The 26,200-nt window shown below is 62.8% G+C and overlaps 1 protein-coding gene across 3 annotated transcripts in view; it reads right to left on the bottom strand.

The window, feature by feature from the left end:
• MBP (myelin basic protein) overlaps positions 1 to 25,683 on the bottom strand; it is a 91,618-nt gene extending 65,935 nt beyond the window's left edge. For all 3 annotated transcript variants that reach the window (XM_051838600.2, XM_051838595.2, XM_051838597.2), the window contains exons 1-2: positions 25,577 to 25,683; positions 10,323 to 10,398 (exon numbers count right to left, since the gene is read on the bottom strand). In XM_051838600.2, the coding sequence (XP_051694560.1) occupies positions 10,323 to 10,373 (51 nt within the window). In that variant the 5' untranslated portion in view covers positions 10,374 to 10,398; positions 25,577 to 25,683. The remainder of the gene's footprint in view (positions 1 to 10,322; positions 10,399 to 25,576) is intronic.
• Between the last annotated feature and the right edge of the window lie 517 nt (positions 25,684 to 26,200).

The following is a 26,200-nucleotide window of genomic DNA, read 5'->3' as shown; positions in this document are numbered from 1 at the left end:
ATTGTACACACAGAGCCCCGGGAGGGGCACACACAATCCCGCTGCTGCACACAGAGCCCCGGGCAGGGGCACACACAATCCCGCTGCTACACACAGAGCCCCGGGGAGGGGCACACACAATCCCGCTGCACACACAGAGCCCCGGGGAGGGGCACACACAATCCCGCTGCACACACAGAGCCCCGGGCAGGGGCACACACAATCCCGCTGCACACACAGAGCCCCGGGGAGGGGCACACACAATCCCGCTGCTGCACACAGAGCCCCGGGCAGGGGCACACACAATCCCGCTGCTACACACAGAGCCCCGGGCAGGGGCACACACAATCCCGCTGCTGCACACAGAGCCCCGGGCAGGGGCACACACAATCCCGCTGCTGCACACAGAGCCCCGGGGAGGGGCACACACAATCCCGCTGCACACACAGAGCCCCGGGGAGGGGCACACACAATCCCGCTGCACACACAGAGCTCCGGGGAGGGGCACACACAATCCCGCTGCACACACAGAGCCCCGGGGAGGGGCACACACGATCCCGCTGCACACACAGAGCCCCGGGGAGGGGCACACACAATCCCGCTGCACACACAGAGCCCCGGGCAGGGGCACACACAATCCCGCTGCACACACAGAGCCCGGGGAGGGGCACACACAATCCTGCTGCTGCACACAGAGCCCCGGGGAGGGGCACACACGATCCCGCTGCACACACAGAGCCCCGGGGAGGGGCACACACAATCCTGCTGCTGCACACAGAGCCCCGGGGAGGGGCACACACAATCCTGCTGCTGCACACACAGAGCCCCGGGGAGGGGCACACACAATCCCGCTGCACACACAGAGCCCCGGGGAGGGGCACACACAATCCCGCTGCACACACAGAGCTCCGGGAGGGGCACACACAATCCTGCTGCTGCACACAGAGCCCGGGGAGGGGCACACACAATCCCGCTGCTGCACACAGAGCCCCGGGCAGGGGCACACACAATCCCGCTGATACACAGAGCCCCGGGCAGGGGCACACACAATCCCGCTGCACACACAGAGCCCCGGGGAGGGGCACACACAATCCCGCTGCACACACAGAGCCCGGGGAGGGGCACACACAATCCCGCTGCACACACAGAGCCCCGGGGAGGGGCACACACAATCCCGCTGTACACAGAGCCCCGGGGAGGGGCACACACAATCCCGCTGATACACAGAGCCCGGGGAGGGGCACACACAATCCCGCTGCTGCACACAGAGCCCCGGGGAGGGGCACACACAATCCCGCTGCACACAGAGCCCGGGGAGGGGCACACACAATCCCGCTGCACACAGAGCCCGGAGAGGGGCACACACAATCCCGCTGCACACAGAGCCTGGGGAGGGGCACACACAATCCCGCTGCACACACAGAGCCCCGGGGAGGGGCACACACAATCCCGCTGCACACACAGAGCTCCGGGGAGGGGCACACACAATCCCGCTGCACACACAGAGCCCCGGGCAGGGGCACACACAATCCCGCTGCACACACAGAGCCCCGGGGAGGGGCACACACAATCCCGCTGCACACACAGAGCCCGGGGAGGGGCACACACAATCCCGCTGATACACAGAGCCCGGGGAGGGGCACACACAATCCCGCTGATACACAGAGCCCCGGGGAGGGGCACACACAATCCCGCTGCACACACAGAGCCCGGGGAGGGGCACACACAATCCCGCTGCTGCACACAGAGCCCCGGGGAGGGGCACACACAATCACGCTGCACACACAGAGCTCCGGGGAGGGGCACACACAATCCCGCTGCTGCACACACAGAGCTCCGGGGAGGGGCACACACAATCCCGCTGCACACACAGAGCCCCGGGAGGGGCACACACAATCCCGCTGCACACAGAGCCCCGGGGAGGGGCACACACAATCCCGCTGCTGCACACACAGAGCTCCGGGGAGGGGCCGCGACGAGCCTCGTGTGAGGGGGCACCCAAGACGGCAGTTGGTTCAGGTCTGCAGGGGATCACTGGCCTTCCTTCCAGCCCCTCTACTCTTAGGATGGCTGGGGGCCGGGGGTTGTGAGGGTCCCACCTCGACCCGCTGCCCCTTGCAGAGCCCACGTTCTAGCGCTGCCTGGCCCTGCCTGGCCCATGGAGCACCATCCTCAGCGCCCTCCACTCCCTGTGGGAATGGCTGCCAGGTCCTGGCACGTCCCTGCCACCTCCAGGTTCCGGAGGCCTGCCCAGCACACCTGCCCAGCACACCTGCCCAGCGCACGGCCTGTCTCCCAAGGAGCCCCTCCTCCTGAGCCCCAGACAGACTGCCAGGGACCTGCTGACTCTGATGTGCCATCCCAGCCTCTCGGGTGGCACCGGGCAGCCCGCAGTGATGAGGGGCGCAGCATTTGGCCCTGCGCCCGGGGCTAGGTGGGACCTACGCCTTCTCAGCTGGGTGCCACTTCCTCCTGCACCTGCCACACGCGTCCTGCGGAAGAGTGGGAGTGGCCGCGTTCTGCTGTGCAGAACACTGGCTGGACGGTCAGGGGTGAGCCCAGACAGGAGGGGCTGGCGAGAGCGACCCTGCCTGCAGGAAGTAGCTCTGGGCTCCGGGCACCGGGGCTGTGACCTCAGGGATGTGCCGCAGGGTGCTCACCAATGTGCCCGTGGAAGGGCTGGCGGAAGGTTCCAGAACAGGCTGCTCTCTGGGGCCTCTACTTCCTTCCCCTTTCCCACCTTCCTGGAAGAGTGGGATCTGCAGTCTCTGGAAGTGTGAGCGACACAGCCTTGCACTGTTTTCCTGAACGCAGGGGAGAGAACCCAGGAGGGCCCCGACAACCTCATCAGTGCCTTTTCTCCCACATCACCCATGAGGCTGCTGCACTGGACACCCTGAAGCCAGGAACACTGAAAACCGAGACAACCCGGGGTCCGTCCTGCTGGTCACCCACCTCGTCCCAAACGGGCAAAGTCGAGGCTGAGACATTTATAACCCCGAAGGCCTGCTCTTCATCTGGGGCGGCCAAGCCTAAGGCCCTCTCTGTGCGTCCCCCGGAGCGGGCTTCTGGCTCATAAAGTTCTCCACTGACGTCCGGCCACGCTTCTGGATTTTTCTATTTAATCAGCTTGAGAAACAAGATGCCACATTGAGAAACGGGCTCTGAGGTTGCGAAAGTCGGACTTGTGTGGGGAGTAGCTCACTGGTCTGTTTGTGTTTCTAATTAATCCGGCTTTTTATCTACACCGTGCATCAGAGGCGAGCACGTGGCAGCCAGAGACAGAGGCGTGGGCCTTGCGTGGCCCCAGGGAATGGTGTGTGCACTGTCATCGTGAGAGCCTGCTCCTTCTCTGTGGGGCTCCAGACAGCACTGCAGTGGCACCCTGGGAAATCTCTCCTCCGCAGACCAGCATGGAGGTAGCGCATAGCTCAGCTCCTGGCCCCGTGGAAATGGGGACTTCCATGTGGACAGGCAGTGCAACCCTTGCGTACCACCGCATCCCCGCTGTGACCACGGCCATGTTCCAACCTTCCCACCGTGAGCTGCTCTCCACGGCCGCCCTGTCACACTTTGTCGCCAGCGAGCAGTGCTGCCGGGTTACCCAACCTTGGGAATCTCTGGTCTCCTCACAGCCCCCTCGGCAATGAGACATGACGACTCTCGTGTGCTCGTTAGCGCACCGCTGTCAAGTGCAGTCACCTGGGTACAGGGGGGCTGTGATCGGCGTGTGACCGGGGGACGGGTGTGTCCTCACCACCACATGGAACTGTCTGCTGGGGTGTGGGGACGCTGTAGAGTGACTGGATCCTGACCACGGGCTACCTGTCGAGTGCTTCCGAGAGCAGTCACCTGCACAGGTGTGGGCCAGGTGAGGGCACGAGGGCAGTGCCCCCTCCCTCCGTCCTGCGGAGCAGCAGGTGTGGGGCTGCAGGCCGGGCCCTTCCCAGCCCCAGCCTCACGCCTCCTCTGCGACCGTGTGTGGGCACCGACCGCTGTCCCTGTGGCCGTCCCCCGGAATGGGAGACAGAATCAGTAGGAAATTCCTCCCGGCCACCAGCCCCGAGCGCGGCCCACGGGGAAGCAGCCAGCAGGCCTCTGACACCAAATCTGTGGGGGAGGCCGGCCCCTCTGAGCTGGCTGCTGGCCGCCGGCCAGCGCTGGATCTGCCAGCCTGTCATTTCCAGTTCTGGCCAGGACACGTGAGCACACCTCTGAGGACGAGGGGAGTTCAACTGGTCACTGACCGCACGCTTAAAGACACAGGAGACTGTGAGGCGTGGGTGGGAGCCCCTGGCCCGTGTCGGAGGCCATGACAACGCGTGAGGGGACCCCAAGCTGCGGGGTGTGCTCTTTCCACGCCTCCTGATCTGCGGGTTTGACTTCACTCACACCCCACACCCCTCCAGGCGCCTCGTGACCCAGCTGTGGGGCGTCAGACTTCTAACTGGTGGGTGGCGTGTGGTGACGACCGCAGACATACAGCAAAAGCCACCGCATGGCACCACACCATGACAGCCGCCACGCACTGACGGCTCCCTGTCCGGATCCTCGACGGCGCTCTGTCCAGAACTGTCCACAGCGATGGGAACGCTCTATGTCTGTGCTTGTCCGACAGATACATGGGGCCAACAGCACGCGGAATGTGGCCAGCACAACTGGACATGGGAATCTGCAACGCCGTCAGCCTTGGAGTAACTCAGACGTGAGGAGCGCGCGCTGTGAGTGGCGGCTCTCAGCCAGTGCACCTGCACCGCCCTCCGTTCTCTCAAACCCGCTCGACGGGTCCGAGTTCCCTTTTGCTGGAGAAGAGAAACTGGGGTGTCTGCCAAAGTCATACGGTTTCAGGCAAAAGCAGATGCCACGTTCAGGGGTAAAACCCTGTGCCGAACACAAGCACCGTAAGTAGCAGAGGCCGGGAAGCCAGTGCGGGCGGGCCGTGAGCTACGGCGATTGTGAGTGTGAGCTCACACCCGCCCTGTGACCTGGGAGTGCACGCAGCATGCCGGGTCTGACCGTCCCGCCTGCCACAGGAATCTCCAGGAGGCCCTCGCACGCGCGTTCACGTGGCCGCATTCCACGCTCACCCAGCCGTCTCCCTGCTGACATGCCCGGCGCCTCTCGGAGAACTGCAGTGAGCCCGCAGGAGGGGGAACGCAGAGGTATGTAAAAGCTGCCCTTTCCACACCGCCTTATACAACCCTGCGGGCCATCGGGAGCCCGGCTACCGTTCTGGAAAACTCGAGACGGAGCCGCATCTGACTGCAGCCTGCGCCCAGAGAGCAGGGGGAGCACCTGCAGCCGGGCGCTGTCACCACGGGAGATACTTCTGAGCCCTGGGCTGTCAGGACAGCCGGCCCCGGGGAGCGGGAAACGGCGGCCCCCACGGGAGAGCCCTGAGGGTCGGCTCCACCGGGTGAGTCCTGTGCCTGGTTCCTGCTCTGGGCTTGGGGGAAGCGAGGCCTTGGTGGCCACGAGAGCTGAGTGCACCCGGTGCAGGACGGGAGCGTGAATGGGTTCAGCAGTGAGGCTCTTGGGGAGCCCACGGTGACACAAACTCTGGGGCTTATCAGCAGCTTAAAGAAAATGCATCAACGTCAACTTCACGTTTCTGTTTTTCCTATTCTCTGTGGCCACGAGGAAGCCTGCCCCTATGGCTCGGTTCTGCCCACGGACAGAGTGACCTAGAGGTGCCAGCTGCCCCTCCAGCTCTGCCCGCAGCTGCCAGGCCCAGGCGGTCTCCCTGGGCTGAGTCTGTCGCCAGTGAAACAAAGACAAGGACTTTGAGGTTTGTGAGGTGGAGACAGGATGAGCAGACATCGCCAGTCAGAGCGTGGAAGACAAGATGGTGTGCCGAGGGCCACAGGTGTGCGACGGAGTGGGGGACCCCTACCCCCAGACATGGGCAGCCCACAGCCGCCTGGCTCGTGGGTAAGACCTCCTTGTGGGTGTGGCCTTGTGGTGCATCTGTGGCAGGAAGAGGAGGAATCTGAACAGGAAACGCCAGAGTTAACAGGAGACTGACTTCTGCAGGACTGTGAGGGTGCAAGGCTCACGACACGCGCGGGTGCTCGTGTGGTGCCCAGACTGGGGTGAGGTCAACGCCGCCGGCGGCTCCCGCTCCCTGGTGCTGCTGGGGTCCGTCAAGTCAGGGGGACATCGTGGGTGAACCGTGCCCTCCCCAATCCACCGAGACGCCCCAGCCCTCAGGACGCCAGAACGTCACTGCCTTGGCAGACAGCGCCTCAAGGGGGTCACGGAGCTAAAACACCGTCGTCAGGGGACCGGTGCCCTGAGAAGAGGGCCAGAGGGCAGTGAGGGGTCCCCTGCCGAGGGGAGAGGCACGGGGGAAACCGGCCCTGACGGCACCTTCACCTCCAGGATGTGGGAGCTGTCGGAGCCGCCCACGCTGCCACCGTGTGCGACGCCAGCCCCGGAAGCCGACACAACACACAACGTCTGCAAAGAACGTGGCTGGCAGCACTCACGCCGGCGCTCCTACCACTCGGGGCGCCTCTGGCACCCCGCTCAGTCATCAGCTGCAGCTTAGCTACTTCTAGAAAATTCCAAAGAAAAGGCCCACAGCTGCAAAGGCTGGTGACACTCAGAGACGCGCAGAGGGAGCTACAGGCACACAGACCCTGATCTGCGTGCCTGTGGGTTCCCCCCGGGGCCGCCGCCCTGGCCACGCCCTCCAGCAGGTGGTGAGCCGCATCAGGCAGGCTGTGCAACGCAGGGGGTCTGCTCTTTCCTGCAGGGCGGGTGGGTCTCCCTGGGGGTCTCTCCAGGCCAGCCCGGGTCATTTTTGCCCCAGACTGCCCAATGGTAGAAATGGCAACCGAATCCTAAGCAGGCAGATGGGTACAATGCCGGCCTCAGTGAGATGGGGCTGTTCAGAGGCCAGGATCCACGGTGACTCAGACAGCAAGAGTCAAGGGCAAGGCGGAGTTTCTGAACGGGAGGATGGCTCTGACACTGCTCTGCCCGAAGCAGCTCTGTTGCCCTCTGCACAGGACGGGCAGACGCACGTGATGCCCGTCCTGTCCTTTCCCCCATCCCCCAGCAGCCTGTCCTCGCGGCCTGGGCGGTGCCCACACCTCGGGACTGACAGTGCGACAGCGGGGACACTGCCCTTCCTTGCAGCGCCCAGAGAAACGCCCAGGAGCCGCTGAACCACTTGCTCTCCCTCCTCCTGGCTGTCTGCTGTCTTCTCCAGCTTGAGGGAGAAACCAGCAACAAAATGTCCAGGCACTGGGGCCCGGGAGACTGGACTGGGGATCCTGGGGAGAGGGCAGAGTCTAAGCACCTCCCTCCCGGCAGCCAGCGAGCCCAGGGCGTGTTCATGTGGGAAAGTGAGTACGCAGGGCCGATTTGCTGCAGCTGGCACGCCCGTGAGAGGCAGCTGCAGACGGACGGGGCGGTCAAGCCTCAGCTCCTGGGCACCTGGGCCATAAGGAAGGGGTGTTCCGTCACGTCAGAGCCCACGCACCCCAGGAGCAACACTCCAAGGTGGTCCGGGCTGGCCGCAGAGGAGGCGGCAGGGGGCCACGTGGGCCTCCACCTCCGGGCTGCACAGAGGTGACTCGGGAGGGAAGAAGAGAGGGGCCCCGGGCCAGCCGACAGCAGCCAGACCACAGACCCTGTTAAGAGGTCAGTGACGTGCACAGCTACACAAGGCCTTCTCTGGACTCTCTCGGGGTGAAAGCACAGAACAAGGCCGGCCGGCGTCAGGCACAGACAGACTGAGCAGTAAACCACAGGGTTCCCCCCGGTTCACCGACGGCAGCTGCATGGGGCTGGCACCTTGAGGGGCACCCAGTACTTCCCAGAGAGAGAGAGCTTTCCCTGCAAACCGCCCGCAGCAGCCAGCGACTTCCCACTCCTACTGTGTGGACTCTACAGTCCCCTGTGTAGCCAACAGCAGGCTGTGGGCCGCAGGGGTTCCGGCTGTGGGCGCTGCCGGTCAGCAGGGCCGCGGCCGAGCGCTTTCCCACTTTGAGCAGAGACGCCGAGTCCAGAGCACGCTCCGTACGGTGACTAAGTGCATTTACGGTTCCTGGTTATCGCTAATGGTAACAACGAGATAATCAGCAAGACAGCTTAAGGCTAATTAGCAGCAGTTACTCAGATGAGTGAAATTTACATATTTATAAAACGGGTCCTGACTCATTAGGCAAGAAACGAGCTGATGCTGCTCGTGACGTTAATTAAGATAAAATACGAACAAGAACAGGATGCCACCGCTGATTTGCCCTGCACGGACGATCTGGAAGCACACCGTGGAAAATTACCCACTTGGCTGAGGCAGGAATGGAGTCCACGTGGGGATCAGGCAAGGCCCCACGGCTGCACGGTTCGTTATCATCAACTAGAGGGCGACTCCAGGCCACCACCAACCCCCCGGACATCGCCGAGGCCCCCTCTGCGTGGATGCAGTCCCCGCCTGGCTGTCTCGCTGCCTGCCGCTCTGCAGTCTGTCTTGAGTTGCCGCACGCCTGCTGCTCTGTGTGGTGGTAGAATTCTCAAGGAGGCCAATGCTTCAGAACCCTCCCCTCTGCGGGTTAGGGTGGACTCTAGGTTTGGCACAGTGTCGGGTGCATTTCCTCAAAACCGGACATGGCTCCAGCAGCTGCCACAGGTGGACAGACAGCGAGGCAGGGAGGGCCCGGGCTGTCTGTGGCCCCGGCCAGCAGTGCCTGTCCTGAGTGTCTCTCCAGGACCCTCAGAGACACCGCCCAGAGGTCAGAATCAGAGGGAGCTGCGCCTGGGAGCGGGGGGCGGGGGGGATGACGAAGCTGCCAACATTACAGAGACAGCCATTCTGACTTCCGAATGTTCTGATAAAGGTTAGGAAAGGGAGGTGGGGAGACGGCACTGTCAGTAACAGCAGGCTCCTAGCAGGGCTGCACTAGTCCCTGCGCTGAGGGCTGCCCTAGAAGCTTCCAGGGCTAGGAGGGCAACAGCGTCGCGGCTGATATGAAAACCCGGCGGGCAAGTACAGTTTGCACTGCAGAGAAGAACCCGGAGCCTTGGCTCCCAAACCTGCAGAGCTCGGAAAAACGCCCGAGCCACACCAGGGCTCCTGGGGGCGGTCTGGGCTGAGCGCCCCGAGCCACACCGGGGCTCCTGGGGGCGGTCTGGGCTGAGCATCCCAGCCAGCACCGGAGCTCCTGGGGGCGGTCTGGGCTGAGCACCCCGAGCCACACCGGGGCTCCTGGGGGCAGTCTGGGCTAAGTGCCCCGAGCCACACCAGGGCTCCTGGGGACGGTCTGGGCTGAGCACCCCAGCCACACCGGGGCTCCTGGGGGCAGTCTGGGCTGAGCACCCCAGCCACACCGGGGCTCCTGGGGGCGGTCTGGGCTGAGCACCCCAGCCACACCAGGGCTCCTGGGGACGGTCTGGGCTGAGCGCCCTGAGCCACACCGGGGCTCCTGGGGGCAGTCTGGGCTAAGTGCCCCGAGCCACACCAGGGCTCCTGGGGGCAGACTGGGCTGAGCACCCTGAGCCACACCAGGGCTCCTGGGGGCGGTCTGGGCTGAGCACCCTAGCCGGCACCGGGGCTCCTGGGGGCAGTCTGGGCTAAGTGCCCCGAGCCACACCGGGGCTCCTGGGGGCAGACTGGGCTGAGCGCCCCGAGCCACACCGGGGCTCCTGGGGACGGTCTGGGCTGAGCGCTCCGAGCCACACAGGGGCTCCTGGGGGCGGTCTGGGCTGAGCGCCCCAGCCAGCACCGGGCTCCTGGGGGCAGTCTGGGCTGAGCCCTCCAAAGAAGGGAAAGTGGAGGAAGGTGGCGAGGTGGCTGGAGAGTGGCCCGGGGGCGGCTGCTCAGGGCAGGGGCCTGGAGAAACAGCTTGGCCACACCTGCCCTGCAGCCAGACACCTGGATGACCGGCAGGTCCAGGGTGGAAGCTGGAGCCCAGCCCCAGGTGGGTGGGAAGCCGGAGTGGCCAATTAGAGGGAGTGACATTTGCCAATCAGCCTGTTTAAACCAGGCGAGGCTGACACAGTGAAAGTGCTTTTGCCTGGTGCCAGGGGTTTTATCGTCTTTGCCTTCCGTGAGAACGCGCACGTGGCATGGACACACAGCGAGGGGCCTCCTCCCCTTCCTCTCCTGCCCCCACCCCCGGCCTTTTCTCCTTTCTCCCTCCCCCCACCACCCCCCGCTAGTCCTTCCTTCCAAACACCTGTGCGCGGAATGCTCTCTTCACAAACACATCAGTTACCTGGTTCACAGTCACAGGGCCCCGCCTGCATCCCGCCACGCGGCAGCAGCACACGTGCGTGCGTGGGGAGGAGGGGTGCGTGGGTGCGTGCATGTGTGCGTGAGCTCGGCTCACTCTTACCTTATTGGCCTTCTCCACAGTCAGCTCCCGCTTCCCCGCGTGGTTCCCCATCCCGAACCCGGGGGCTCTTCAGAGGCTGAAAGAGAAAGCGCGGTGTCAGCCCAAAGCCGGTTTGTGCAGAGTCTACACGCGTCCGTGAGACGCGGCAGGCCCACATCTGAGAAGACCGAAGCCCTGACACTTGAGACAGATCCCAGGTGGCCCGAGGAGCGCACGCCACGGTCTGGGGCCTCTGCCAACAAGCAGTGCCGGCGCCCGTGTTCCCTGTCCGGCCATTAACACGCTCCTGCCCGCTCCTGCGTCTGCGGCAGAGGCCAGCCCCTCTCAGGAGCCCCCAGGTGCTGTGCGCACACGGGAGGGCACTGGGAGCTCACGGAAAGTGGGTCAGCCTGTGTTTGCTCTTGCTTCACCACATCGTCCCGGACGCTGGACACGCCTGCATGGGCACGGATTTCCAGAATCTCTCTGCAGCAAAGTAAACTTTCCTTTAACTCACTTCCCGCGAATCTTTTGCATCTCCCTTTCGGGGGAGGGGGTAGTGGCTGCTGGGGAGGCGCTGAGCACTTCTGTAAGGTAAGGAGCGGCTGTTCCTGCTCCGTGAGCTCAGGAATGGCGGGAAGCAGAGCAAGGACTGCCTCTCATGGGCGTGCCCGGGACCTGCAGGACCCGCGTAGACACGCAGTCGGGGGCAGGCAGAGCAAGACTGCACACGGGACAGGCGCCCGGACACTTGCAGGACCCGCGTAGACACGCAGTCGGATACAGAGCAAGACTGCACACGGGACAGGCACACGGGACCCTGCAGGATCCGCACAGACACGCAGTCGGATACAAACAGAGCAAGACTGCACACGGGAACCTGCAGGATCTGCACAGACACGCAGTCGGATACAGAGCAAGACTGCACACGGGACAGGCGCCCGGACACCTGCAGGACCCGCACAGACACGCAGTCGGATACAGAGCAAGACTGCACACGGGACAGGCACATGGGGACCTGCAGGATCCGCACAGACACGCAGTCGGGGGCAGGCAGAGCAAGACTGCACACGGGACAGGCGCCCGGACACCTGCAGGATCCGCGCAGACACGCAGTCGGGGCAGGCAGAGCAAATGCCCTCGTTTATTTCCTAACTCAAACCTCTGCAGCTGATACACGATTTCCCCCAAACACACAGAAATAAGAACTAGCCAAACCCACCGCAAACTGCCCGCCCGCCCTTCCCGCCCGAGGCCTCCCCCGGCGGGGACATCTGTGTGTCAGGCCCGGGTCACACTCAGTCCCAGCACAGGCTTCCCCGGGCTGTGCCTGTGGAGCTGGGAGCCCAGGAACCGCCCTCCTCCTGGGAGGCGGGGCACAGGGGATTTCCAGGACAGCAGGCGTGCCTGAGTGTACGGCACTTCTGTCCTTCGGTCTCCCTTTGCAAAGGAGAGAACGGCCGGCCTTGTCCACCTCCCCTGTTCCCGGCACCTTCTGGGAACAAGCTGAGGGTCTGGCCGAGGATGCCCTCTTCGACTGGGGACTCCCAGCCTGTGAGGATCCATGCAGAGAGAGGCAGTGAGGCCGCAGGTGTAGACCAGGATCCTGTGCACTGGGGCACTGAGCCCAGGCGTCACCAGCCTACACTCAGGGCCTCCAGGAGGCCAGGAGGGGCAGCCACGGTCCCAGTCAGGACCAAGTTCCCTCTTGTTTAGACCTCACAAAAACAGAAACACAGTGACCCGACGTGAGCCCATCATGTCCCTGCTTTCCTGTCTCTGTGTCCTCGCCTTACAGGGAAAGTAACCCTGAAACGGCCGACCCGCCTGTTCCCTGCTTACGCCCTCTGGAGTTCATGTAGGAGACCAGAGCCAGCCTCCTGCCCTCTGCCTCTGGGACAGCTCGCAGGGCTGGGCGTGCTCGGTGGAGCAGAGAGCCGCTCACGACCACCGCGACATCAGGCGGCTCTCTGGCCTCTGAGGACGTGGGAACGCAGTAAAGCACTGTTGGGTTACGCGTGTCTCAAAACGCAAGGCTAGCTCTGCAAACCATCAACCCGGCCATCAATATCCCCAATTCACGTGGACAGGACAACCAAAACATCCCGTTAGGAACCTCCCTGGAAGTGCCGTTTGGGGCAGGCACAGGTCTTTGCTCCAGGAGAACGGGTGAAAGGGAGGAGGAGGACTGATTTTTGCCCCCTTGGGCCCCCACACAAGCGGGTGCTCCTGTGAGATGCTGAGCTGAGTGCAGGGCACACGGGGCTGCCCTAGCTAGAGGTCGACAACTTGCAATATGCATGTAATACATGAGAATGACAACACACGGAACACATGAGCGCGCGCTAACAAAAATGAATGACAAGGGCTGGCACTGTGGCGCAGCGGGCCAAGCTGCCGCCTGTGACCAAGCATCCCATCTGGGCTCCCGTTTTAGTCCCGTCTGCTCCACTTCCGATCCAGCTGCCTGCGGATGGCCTGGGCAAAGCCCAAATGTAGGAGACCTGGATGAAGCTCCTGGCTCCAGGTTTTGGCCTGGCCTGGTGCTGACTGTTTTGGCCATCTGGGGAGTGACCCAGTGAATAGAAGCTCTCTCTCTTTCGAATAAATAAATATTTACAAAAAAAAAAAAAAAAACCTGAAGACAGGCACAGATGGTTCTTTGGTCGCAGCCGACCACCCCGGCCTCAGAGGCACCTGCCATGGGCACGGAGCAGCCTGGTGCCTGGCCGCTGGGTGCCATCTCGGGCTCTGCTTCCCGCACCCTGCGTCCCCCTCCCCAGGTGGGTACACGCTCCCTCCTTCTAGAAAACAAGTGCCTGAGGGTGCGTCCGGAAAGGGAGCAGTGCGGGGGCGGTGGGGGTGGGGGTCAGGGGAGAGCTGCTCCCGGGGAGGCAGTGGGGGCGTCCCCGGGTGAGCTCGTTCTGATCTGACCTTCATGGTGCTCCCCAGCTAGGCTCCAGCGCACAGTGGGAGCCTCGCTGAAAGGTAACCAAGGCACAGAAAACCCAACACCACTGGACAGGGTGGGCTGACACGGCCAAAGCGCAGGTCAGACTTCTGAACACACCTCCGTTTGGTTACTGAGACCCACCGGCTCTGAGTTGAGGGTCCAGGAGAAACAAAGTGCATTTGTGTTTATTACCGGGGTTGCTAAATGCTAGCCTGGGGTGCAGCTTACATGCCTGCAGCGAAAGACAGACAAGAGGAACGCAGCTGGCAGATGACAGAGTCAGGGCCTCCAACGGTGGGAAACGTCTGGGGGATGCCAGCACCTGCGGTGCTGCACGCGCCGTGGGAGGCACGGGAGGGGATGCAGGCCCCTCGTTCTCTGGGCTGCAACCACGAGCGACCGCAGCCTGCTTGGCTGGGCGCTAACACTCGCCCGTCTGGGGCGGAGACGGAGCCGAGTCACAGAGGGCCCAGGAGCCCGGCAACACAGCACTGCAGAGACAGGGGCTGTGCGTTCCAAGGGCGTCTTTATTTCATTCCATTTCTGCAATTAATCAAACTGAGATAGCGAGGGAAAAATCTGGTAACCATGTGGGATGTTGTCGGGAAGCCAGGCTGCTCCGCAGGCTGACCTGAGTAATGGAAGAGCTTCCGGCAGAAGACGAGGGGCGGGGAGGGGAGGGCAGGGAGGGCAGGGGGGCAGAGGGCGGGCTCCAGCTCCCGCAGGACCGTCACCCGCTTCGGCGCCGGCGTGAAGCCTGGCTCAGAATTCCAGCCAGCAGATAACTGGTAATTTTCAGAGTGTTCAGATGTTATCAACACTTCGTGCTAGCTCAGGGCTGAAGCCAGTGACAGGCGGCGCAAGTCAGGAACGCAGAACTGCTGGCATGCAACTCCACCTTCCCTGTTTGGCGTTCATTCTCACGACGTGCTCCTGAGGCCGTGTGGACTGCTCAGTATTACGAGGGAGCAGTCAGCTGGGACGCCCACCGCCCAGGACGGAGCAATGCCAAGGGCGGCCTAGAGAGCCCGCAGGCCAGGGTGGCTGGGGGGCACCTGCCTCGCTGAGCCAGGGGAGGGCGGACCCCCACTCCCACACAGAGGCCCCTTCCCGCTCCAGCCCGTGCCGGGTCCTGTGGCCCACTCACTCCTAACAACAGCGAGCAGGGCCCGCTGCCTGTGTGAGGCCCCCTCGGCTCTGGCGTCAGACAGGAGGGACCTGACGCTTCCATGACAGACAGGCCTGCGCCTTCTGTGCCCGCCTCCTCTGGTTGTTCCTCCTTATCTCCACACGCTTGTTGCGAGCCTCACTTCCTGGAGGGGTGTGGACGCTGGTTAATATTTTACAGGGACCTGGGGCTACACACAGGTGGCCGTGGCTCTGCCTGGTGTGACCAGCCCACATGTCCCTCCGTGGCTGGCGGCGTGACACAGGGAGCTGGCACGGGGCATCAGAGGCGCCGCGAACACTTTGAGCATTGCTCACAGCAGGGCTGTGCTCACAGGCAGAGCAGCTGCCGGACTCAGCGTGTTTCCGATCCCCTCGAGTGACTCACACATTCCTGGGACGTCAGGTGTGCCGGCTGCTGACAACTAGTGTGGAGGGGGAAGAACGTTCCGGCCCCTGGGGCCCACAGTCTGCCCAGTCTGCGCGCCCTGGGCGCCATCTTTCCGAAACCACAGAGCGCGACTGAGTCCTCCAGTGGTTGACGGAGAATCTCCTGATTCTAATCAGGGAAGAGAATCCACGTGGGGCCACCGAGCCCACCAGGGTCTCCAGGGACACCTGGCTCAGGGCCCATCTCCTAACCAGTGCCACGTCTACACACAGGCATGCACCATTTTAATGGATGACTTCCTTCCAGAACCTCCTGGAACTTTCCAGAACCTGCAGATTTTAATCAGGGAAAGAATGCAATGCCTGGTGATCACCCTCACCGCGATCCTGCAGAGGGCGGGTTCAGAGCTGCTCTCGTCAGGGTGGCCTCACGGGCAGGCGTAAGGCACAACACAACCAGCGGGCACTAGCAAGTGACCACCGTGTTGCTAGGGAGGGGAGGGGACCCCTTGCAGACAGCAAGACGCAGCACGAGGGGTCTGGGCTGGGCTGGGCGCCGCGGCAGCACCATCTATCTGTGCCCTTGCTTTTTAATGCTGACTCTCACGGCCTCAGAGGGACCGAGGGACTCAGCGCACGCGGCAGTGACGGGCACCACTCCGGTTGACTGCCAGCATCCGGCTGCAGCGCGGCCGTGAACTGACCGGATGACTCGGTCTGTCTTCTCTGTGCAGTCAGAGTGGGCTTGTTGGGGGCGAGAGCTCTTTCAGAGGCCAGCGGGTACTTTCTCTGTCATGCGTAGGCGCTGATGACTCAAAATACAGTGACAACAAAGCCGCAGCACCTCGCCTCCTTCGACAAAAAACTACAGCAGGTAACAATAAATAATGGGGCGCTGGAGGCCCGTCGTTAAACCAAGGAGCTCTTAAACGGCTGCTGAAAAGCCGGCATTTAAGGGACTAAGGAAACAGCAGACCGCTAAGAGCTGGGCGCACTGCCCAGGAGCCTGCATCTGGAACCTGCGGCTTCCAAACCCTCGCTCGCCACTCAGGTCTCCTCAACCTCTGGGTCGAGGCGCTGTCATCTGTTGCTCTGTCCAAATCAAGATTACCCAGGAATGCATTTTACAGGAAGCTAAGAATGCGGTTTGAAAGAAGCAAACATCTCGGAAGACTTTTATATTCACCACTTTGCGGCTTGCCTGATGGGCTGTGACCGCACTGCCATTTTAATAGGGAGCCTTAATCACGTCTACATCTCTGCATTCTCATCTGTGTCTACAGCAGTCCACAGCGCAGGAATAACACCTGTGGGTACCTGGCTCCCTATTCAACCCCAAGCACAGATTTCAAATGAGATGGCAGCACCCAGAACCGTGCAGAATGGACTCAGGAGAGCAGGGGGCAGGTGTTGAATTCTAGCTGGCCCCCGCGACTGGCCACTGGGCAGCCCGACAGGCCCCGAGTCTCCCGGAGCTCCTGGGCTTTCCTTCTCAACCTCCAGCAACCGCACCAGCTGCTCTGATTTCCCCGGGGACAGCGTGCACTCCCGCATGTGCTCTGGACCACGGCGCACCTCCAGGAACCAGCGCTCCCCAACAGGACATCGGCAAGCACGCAGGCGCGGGGCAGCCGCCGTGGGCCAGAACCTGGCGGAGGAGACCCAGTCCAACCCAGGAGACGGGGAAAACCCAGTCTTTTAGGGTCTTCTGGGTGCAGGGGGCCAGAGACGGCAAACAGAGCAGAGAGCTGGGTACACATGTACACACACACACACACACACACAATGTTCCTTATACACAAGGACAAAATACTCCTTATAACAGGCACTCACTATGTACACAGGGACACACACTGTGTACACATGCTCACAGCACTCACACAATCTGCATTCCCTACTCATACACACACTATGTACGCACACACAGACTCATGCACAGGCACAGGTACACACATGCACTCACTATGTACACATGCACATATACACACACGCATGCACCATACACATGCACACTCAGATGCACACACTCTTGCACACATGCACATGTATACACACTCACTATATAAATGCACACACACACGCTAGACATGATGCACTCTACACACGCACTCACTATAGTCACACTCACTACATGTACATATTCACATGACACACAGGCATACACACTCATACACACAATATGTGCACGTGGATGCACACAATAGGCACCCATGCACACAAACATTCACTAAACGCACATGCACTTACAATACACACATGGCACACACACAACACCCCACACACATTCAAGCATACATATCCACACCCAAATACTCATACATGCACATCACCCCCCCATACACTGTACTCCCCTTCCCCCTCACACACACACACACACACTGTACTCCTCTTCCCCCTCATACACACACATGCTGTACTCCCCCCCCACTGTACTCCCCTTCCCCCTCACACACATGCTGTACTCCCCCCACACACACTGTACTCCCCTTCCCCCTCACACACACACATGCTGTACTCCCCCACACACACTGTACTCCCCTTCCCCCTCATACACACACATGCTGTACTCCCCCCCATACACTGTACTCCCCTTCCCCCTCACACACACACATGCTGTACTCCCCCCCCACACACTGTACTCCCCTTCCCCCTTACACACACACATGCTGTACTCCCCCCCATACACTGTACTCCCCTTCCCCCTCACACACATGCTGTACTCCCCCCCCACACACTGTACTCCCCTTCCCCCTCACACACACACACGCTGTACTCCCCCCACACACTGTACTCCCCTTCCCCCTCACACACACACACGCTGTACTCCCCACACACACTGTACTCCCCTTCCCCCTCACACACACACATACACACACACACGCTGTACTCCCCCCATACACTGTACTCCCCTTCCCCCTCACACACACACACACATGCTGTACTCCCCCCACACTGTACTCCCCTTCCCCCTCACACACACACATGCTGTACTCCCCCCCATACACTGTACTCCCCTTCCCCCTCACACACATGCTGTACTCCCCCCCCACACACTGTACTCCCCTTCCCCCTCACACACACACATGCTGTACTCCCCTTCCCCCTTACACACACACATGCTGTACTCCCCCCCACACACTGTACTCCCCTTCCCCCTCACACACACACATGCTGTACTCCCCCCCGACACACTGTACTCCCCTTCCCCCTCACACACATGCTGTACTCCCCCCCCACACACTGTACTCCCCTTCCCCCTCATACACACACATGCTGTACTCCCCCCTCACACTGTAGTCCCCTTCCCCCTCACACACACACATGCTGTACTCCCCCCCACACACTGTACTCCCCTTCCCCCTCACACACACGCTGTACTCCCCCCTCACACTGTACTCCTCTTCCCCCTCACACACACACACACACATGCTGTACTCCCCCCCACACACTGTACTCCCCTTCCCCCTCACACACACACACACACACACACACGCTGTACTCCCCCCTCACACTGTACTCCTCTTCCCCCTCACACACACACACACACATGCTGTACTCCCCCCCCACACTGTACTCCTCTTCCCCCTCACACACACACACACACATGCTGTACTCCCCCCTCACACTGTACTCCCCTTCCCCCTTACACACACACATGCTGTACTCCCCCCCACACACTGTACTCCCCTTCCCCCTCACACACACACACACACACACTGTACTCCCCTTCCCCCTCACACACTCACACACACACACACACACGCTGTACTCCCCCCCCACACACTGCACTCCCCACCCCCTGCTGTACTCCATCCCCGAGTTCTCAGGGCAGCGTGAGGACAAACACACAGGTGCTCTCCAGCTCGCTCGTTCCAGGTGCCACTGTTGACCCTTCTCCTCGCGCGCCTCCACCTGAATGCCTTCCGCAGTGTGGCGGCACAGACAGGACGGCACAACCAGACAGGGGACCCGACGGCCCATTGGGAGGGCCTGTGTAGCAGGTGCACGCTGTGTGGCTGCACCAGGCCAGTGTGGGCCCACACTGCCCAGCCCAGGGAGGCCACTGGGCCTGCCCCTCCAAGAACAGGTGTGGAGGGGACTGGGAGGCCTGGGAGAAGCAGCCCTGGCTCATGGCATCCAGTCCCAGGGGCCTCATGGTGTCCAGAAGACACCGTGAGTCACTCCTGGGCTGGCTCTGTGGAAGCTGCACCTGCCTGAGCCTGCACCTTGGAGATGGCGCGTCCCCACTCTCACTTCTGTCCTCCCATTGGACCTACTGCCATTGCCTCTGGGCTACTGTCACCACCCGTGACCGACGCCCGTGACCTCTGACCTGCTGCCGTCTGCCAGCACACGGTCATTGCCTCACAGGAACCTGGTGCCAAGCCCTTGCCACAAGGGACGCTCAGCACAGTGGGGCTTGGTTTGTCCGCTGTGCTGTCCCTGGGACACATGACGTGGCAAGCACACAGCTGATCTGTAAACAGTGGCAGAACGCACAGGTGAGGTGGGAGAGCAGTGCACTCTGTCCCCTATGCTGTGAAATCTGCCCAGGTTTCAAGCCACCCTCACACGAACCATTCGCTTTACGTGTCCATAGCACACTTCATGTTGGTGTTGCTAACACACACACACATGCACACACACACAAAGTACTTTTAAAAGCCCGTGCAAGGGGCCAGTGCAGTGGCATAGCAGGTAAAGCCACCACGTGCCACACCAGCATCTCATGTGGGCGCTGGTTTGAATCCCGACTACTACACTTCTAATCCAGCTCCCTGCTAATGCACCTGGGAAAGCAGTGGAGGCGGGCCCAAGTATTTGACCCGGAAGAAGCTTCTGGCTTTGGTTGGCCCAGACCTGGCTGCTGGTTATTTGGAGAGTGAACCAGTGGACAGAAGACCTCTCTGTCTCTCCCTCTCTCTCTGAGCCGCTGCCTTTCAAATAAATAAAAACTTAATCTTTAAGAAAAAGTTTGCAGCAAAATGAAATTAAAAGATAAATGTATTTCTATGGGACTTATTCTGAAATCCATGCACCATCTAATAGAGTTTCCATATGTGCTGTGACGACCCCTGGTCTGCGTGGGCATTGGAGTCCTGCACGGTTTTCTCACAACGCACATTTTCAGTAACGTTTTCAAGACCTCATGTGCCTGGATTTCAAGATGTTTCTGCACCAAAGTAAACTCGGTCCACGAACTCCCCAAAGTCCTTTCCCATACACACAGCTCATTGGGCGTCGGGGCCATGACCAGACACAGCTGGAGACGTGGCGTTCGGCGTGCGTCCACACTACACCTCTGGGAGGGCACTGACTCCCGCCACGTGACAGCTACCAGCCGGCAGGGCGAGCTCTGGACATCCGGTCTAAATCCGCGCTCCAAACACGAGTCTTGACAGGAGAATGGCGTCGGGACGAGACAGCGCCGCCACGCTCCGCAGCGTGAAGGGCCAGACAGCGCCGCACAGCCGTGAAGGCTGCCACAGCAACTCACTCCCTCTTCTTCACGGTTCCAGGAAGGCAACGCGGCTGGGGCTCAATCTCGAGCAACCCCAGGGCACTTGGGAAAGAACCAGAATAAACACCCAAAGCGCACTTCCCACCCCACCCCCCCACGAGAGACCCGGCTCCCAGAACACGTGACGGTCCTCTGTGCTTATTTTTGAACTCACTGACTTAACTGATCTGACGCGTTCAGGCTGAATGAATCACACCCCCGTTCCTGCTGGCTCCCGGCCGCTGCAGCCTGCGCCGGACACCTGACTGCTGTGCACGCCGGGCGCTGGTGGCGCAGACGCGAGAATGAGCGGACTGGCAGAACCGCCCCTCCATCTGCTAGTGCAGCCAGACGAGGCCCCCGGCCGGCAGCAGGCTCCCCGCGAAGGAAGCGGTTCCAGCCTTTCGCAGCACGCGATTCGGGACGGAACTTTCCAAGCTCTGGTGCGCAAAACGTGCCTAAGCTGCAGAAGGCAGCGGGCCCTTCTCCAAGCTGGGCCGGGGGTGGGCCAGGGAGTGGGCCGGGGGTGGGCCGGGGGTGGGCCGGGGGTGGGCCAGGGAGTGGGCCAGGGGGTGGGCCAGGGGGTGGGCCAGGGGGTGGGCCAGGGGGGTGGGCTGGGGGTGGGCCTAGAGAGTGGGCCCAGGGAGTGGGCCAGGGAGTGGCCCAGAGGGTGGGCCAGGGGGTGGGCCCAGGAGTGGGCCAGGGGGGTGGTCCGGGGGTGGGCCTAGAGAGTGGGCCAGAGGGGTGGGCCAGGGAGTGGCCCAGAGGGTGGGCCAGGGGGTGGGCCGGGGGGGGGGGTGGGCCAGGGCGTGGGCCAGGGGTGGCCCAGGGGGTGGGCCAGGGTGGGGATGCATCTGCAGGCAGCACAACCTGGAACTGGGAATCCCAGCAAGGTCCCAGGCACGGCCGGGGGGCTTCAGCAGACCTGGACGGGGGACTGAGTGAGAGGGGAATACAACTCTGCAGCTCACTCCTGATTAAAACCAGCTACGCTGCCTCTCCAGGAACAACTGTCTTCTTACATTTCTTAAAGGACTTATTTGAAAGGCAGGGTTAGAGAGAGAGAGAGAGAGAGAGAGATCTTCCATCTGCCGATTCACTCTCTAAACGGCCACGACAGCTGTCTCTGAGCAAAACAAATCCGAGAGGCAGGAACTCCACTGGGATCTCCCACGTGGGTGCAGGGGCCCAAGGACCCGGGCCATCTTCCATGCTTTCCCAGGCCACAGCAGAGAGCTGGGCCAGAAGTGGAGCAGCCGGGACTCCAACGGGCACTCATATGGGAACCCTCTTAGAGACGTTGAAGACCGGCAGGGGTCTGTCTGGATGCAAGGCAGGGCTTGGGCCAACCTTTTGCCTTGGGGAGCTTATCTGTGGACTCTACACCTGCTCTCCCTTGCGGTTTCCCACCACGCCTGGCCCAGCACCTCGCACGCTGAGGCCGTCCCCGCCACGCCTGGCCCGGCACCTCGCACGCCGAGGCCGACCCCGCCACGCCTGGCCCGGCACCTCGCACGCCGAGGCCGCTGGATGAATTCTCTCTACGGTAACTGTGCCTGCCCTCCTGCACGCTGGACGTGGCTCTGGGTTTGCTTTGCCGGCAGGTTTCCCAACTCTGCTAGGTTTCAACTGCACAAGAAGCCGGGTGAAGGACAGGAGAGAGCGAGAAGAATCCTGGGGCGCACTCGCCGTACCTGAGCAGCCGCTGCAGCGCAGGCAGGCTGACACAGACCAGCGGCACCCCAAAAGTGTGCAGAACTGACCTCTCAGAAGCCAAGCACAAAGCACGGAGGAGGGGTCACCTTCTCGGTACGTCCTGGAGCGACTGGACAGAATGAGCCGAGCCGCACAGAAACCCTCCACTTAACTGCAAACACACGACAGGCTGAAGCGCGGAGTGTGGCCCTATACAACTCGCATGAGAAAAGCACAGAAGCACCTGGGACCGTGGGCCAGGTAAAGAGCTCCCGGATGCCCCACCAAAAGTCGCAGCCCAGGGAGGGGACATTCGTAAGGTAGAACCCATCAAAGGGAGAAACACCCCCTCTGCGACAGAGCCGGTGGAGAGGACGAAGTGGCAGACGGAGCAGGAAGTGCTGCTACTGCGAGTCCACAGCCGACACCAGAACCAGTGACAGGGCACCTGGAAAGGGGGCCGAAGACAGGAGCAGACTCCGAGGGTCTGCGGCTGGCAGGCGACCACACGGGAGGCCCCTGCCTCGCCCGCCACGAGGCACTGCGGACTGGATCCACGAGGAGCTAACTCCACACGCTCAACAGAGCAGCGACATCAAAAGCCATGCGGGCCGTGGGATCCGGGCCACGCACGCCACGCTGGTGAGGCTGTAAAACGGCACGGCTCTCCCGGACAAGGGCTGACAGTCTGTTACACAACCTTGTCCGTCCCCTACGACTCAGCAACTCCACCCATGGATTCACCCGGAGCAATGAAAGAAACTTGTGCATGGAGGCGCAGAAGCTGCACCTGCAAAAACCCAAAGCTGGAAGAATCCAGTGCCCTTCGAGGGAGGGCCCACCCACCCACACCACAGCCCAGCTCAGCGACACGCGATGGCCCTCAGGTGCGGGCATCAAGGGAGCTGGGCTCAGTGAGGAAGAGAGCCACCCAGCGTGAGCAGAGCGCGCCCTTGAAGTGACGAAGCTACAGAAGAGGAGGAAGAGACGGTGGTTTCCAGAGTTCAGGGCGGGGCAGTGCAGGGCGCTGACTCCATCAAGGGACCCAGCAGGCGTCCTGGGAGGAAGCCGCCCTGCAGACTGGCTGTCACACGGCTCGCCGTGGGTGACAGTGACACAGCAAGGAGGACACTCACACACACACTGCTGACATCTGCACGAGGAGAAGGGCCTGCATCAACGCTGGCCTCCTGCCTGCCAGCCGGAACCGAGTTTTCCAAGATGGTGGCACTCGGGGAACTAGTGGAGTGGCACGTGGCATCTCCGGGGTTCGTTACACGTGCCTGTGCATCTACAATGATCACAAACTGGCGAGCACGCGTCCTGCTCTGGCCCTGCCCGAGGCTCCCGCGAGGACGGACGTGCCTGGAGCGAACCCCGTGGGTCCCAGGGGGCCGCTGTGTCCGGCTGGGTGGACGGCCCCTGCCGTGGGGATTCCTATGGACACACTGAGAGTCACCCCGCTTCCTCGCTGCTTAGCCGAGTCAGGATTTAAAACTGGCGCAGGAGGAGAGCGTGGACGTGTTCTAACTGCCGCTCCGGTTTTCCGCCCCTGGTTATCAGCGCTGAGGTCCTCCGTGGGTCTCGTCCGTCCACCTGGCCTTCACCGTCCACGCAGTGCAGCTTGTGCAGGCCCAGATTTCACTCCACAGCAGTGTGCTTACGGTCACCGACGGTTACAGCACTTCGTGTCTTCCAGATGCGAACATCACACAGCTCTGCTTATTCTCAGTTTGCAGTCTCCTGCTTATCATAATAGCGTCTCACAGCCCCTCACCGAGTCCAGGATAAATTAACACTCAGAACTACGGTTATGTATTTGAGGGGCAGAGACCACACACACACACACACACACACACACGCAGCGGCTGGGCAGACACAGGGAGAGAGCGCCTATGCACTGGCTCACTCCTCAAATGCCCACAACAGACAGGGGCCCAGGCTGCAGGGCCAGGAATGCAATCTGGGTTTCAACCCGTAACTGGCAGGGCCCCGATCACCCGGCCATGATGGCTGCCTCCCGGGGTGTACACCAGCACACACCTGGAGTCAGGGCCGGGCCAGGAAAGAACCGACCGTGGGACTCGGGCACCTTCACCACTGGGTACACGCCTGCTCCCACAGCCACATTTTAATGACCACGCAGTCCCAGTGGTTCCAAACACACACGCAGTTACGCGGGTTGCCATTTGCGGGAGACCCTGCCTGCGCTGTCCTGCCCTGAGGCCTGCAGTGCGCAAGCTCATTCCTCGCAGCCGGTCAGGAACGCGCCTGTCCCTCTGGTCAGCTCGTCTGGGTGAGGCCTGCCTGCGGCAGGAGCGTGCCCCACCGCTCAGAGGCCAACAAGCAGCGAGCTCTCTGCCGGGGCTTCCTTTAGGGGGGCTGAACGGAACACCCCGAGTGTCCAATCGCACACAGACGATTCACTTAACACCACGCGGGAGCCATCCAAATACTCTGTTCTCTCTCTAGACAACCCAGGAGGCCAAGGAGAGGATGGCCCACGCAGACAGCGGGCAGTCACAGCAAGGAAGCCCAACTCAGAGGGGAGCAGGAACCTCGTGAGAGGCCTGGTTTCCGGTCTTCAGCGCTCCCTGACACCTGCACCGTGTCACTGACCACAGGGGGAACACCCAGGCAAAGCCAGCAGGCGGCCTGAGGCAGACAGGGACTTTAAAAACACCCTGCACCCAGGGCTGCCCGGCCAGCGGATAACAAGTGGTCCAAACCGAGCAGGGAAGTCCTGGGGGTCAGTGTCCCCCCTGCCCCTGTGGCCTAGGCCCCGCCTGGGAGGGCAGAGATGCCAGCTCAGCTGCCTCCCGACCTGGGGACCCTCCCTGGGCCGGGGGCACCCAGGCTCCAAGAAACGCAGGTGGCAAAAGGCGAGCCTTCGACTCTAATGAGCTCTGTTCCCCAGGCACCCGGAGCACCTGCGCTCCCGGCACCGCCAGGCCCAGCGCGGGCGGCCCCACCGGCGGCACAACCAGGGCCCCAAAGACGCCGCCTCCCGCCAGCGCCTTACCAGGGGCCCCAGCGTAGCTCCCGGCTCCCCCAACCCCCAGCTTCCCCAACAGGGCGCCGAAGCGGGTCCACCCGGGGCCCCCAAAGCCGAGGCGCGAGGGGGCGGCCGGGGCAGGCAGGTGGGCCGCGTGAAGGCGTAAGCCGGACCGGCCTCCCGGCGCCGCCCTCGGGGCTCAGAGGGAAACTGCACCTGCCCTGGGGGAGGGGCGCGAGGAAGGCCCGCGAGCCAGCCTGGACCCCCGGACCCCCGGCCACCAGCCCGCCGCCGCGCTCACCTCGCACCCCGGGCCTCCTCCCCACCTCCACCCGCACCCGGTTCTGCCACGCCGGGGCCACCAGGCCGGCCGAGGTCCACGCTTGGAAACCCGTCGGGTGGCAGCGCTCGCCGCCGTAGACGGGCGTCTACACCCGCACGCAGTGGCCACGGGGCTGGGGACCCGAAGTCGGGTCCCACAGGCCGCCCGGCCATGCCACCTGCTCGGCCCCCTGCGCGCTCCCGGGCCGGCGGGGGGCCCGTTCCGGGGTCGCGCTCCCGCGAGGGTCACCCACCTGCCGTGCGCTCGCGCTCCGGGGCCGAGGGCCGCCCTGGGGCCCCAGGCCGTTCTCCCCGCTCGACTCCGGCGGCTGCGGGCGCGGGCGGCGCGGGGTCCCGGGGCCGAGGACGCGGGCGGCCGGGCCGCAGGCTCGTGCTCGCTGGCGGCGGCGGCTCCGAGGCGCGGGCGCGCACCCCGCGTCCCCGCCCCGCCCGCGCGCCCCGCGGGCTTCCTGCGCGCCAGGTAAACAGCGGCTGCCGCGCCGCCGGGCCCGCCCCGCGCGCCCGGAACTCGCCGCGCTCGCCCGCGGGGCCCGAGCCCGACCCGCGCGGCGCGCGCCCCGCCTGCCCCAGGCGCGGGGCAGGACTCGGCGGGCTGGTGCGGGCTCCCGCACGGGAAGCGCAGGTGCGGGCCGGGGCCACGGCACCCAGCGCGCGCTCCCCCTCGTGACCCGCAGGCGGCCGCCCCGTGGACGTTGCTCACCGGGACACCCGGGCGCGGTGCGGCCCCGCGGGGTTTCCCCGGGTCCCGAGCTCGCTCCCAGGGGACAGGAACCAGGCCGAGCGTCCTTGCTGGACTGAATGCGCGGGCAGTGGCATCCGCCCCCACGAGGAGGAGGCGGGGACCCGCGCAGTGCTAC

Source organism: Oryctolagus cuniculus, chromosome 10, assembly GCF_964237555.1.
Source record: "Oryctolagus cuniculus chromosome 10, mOryCun1.1, whole genome shotgun sequence".
Taxonomy (NCBI): domain Eukaryota; kingdom Metazoa; phylum Chordata; class Mammalia; order Lagomorpha; family Leporidae; genus Oryctolagus; species Oryctolagus cuniculus.
Note: the sequence above shows the minus strand (reverse complement) of the source record. Positions and strands in the feature narration are given on the sequence as shown.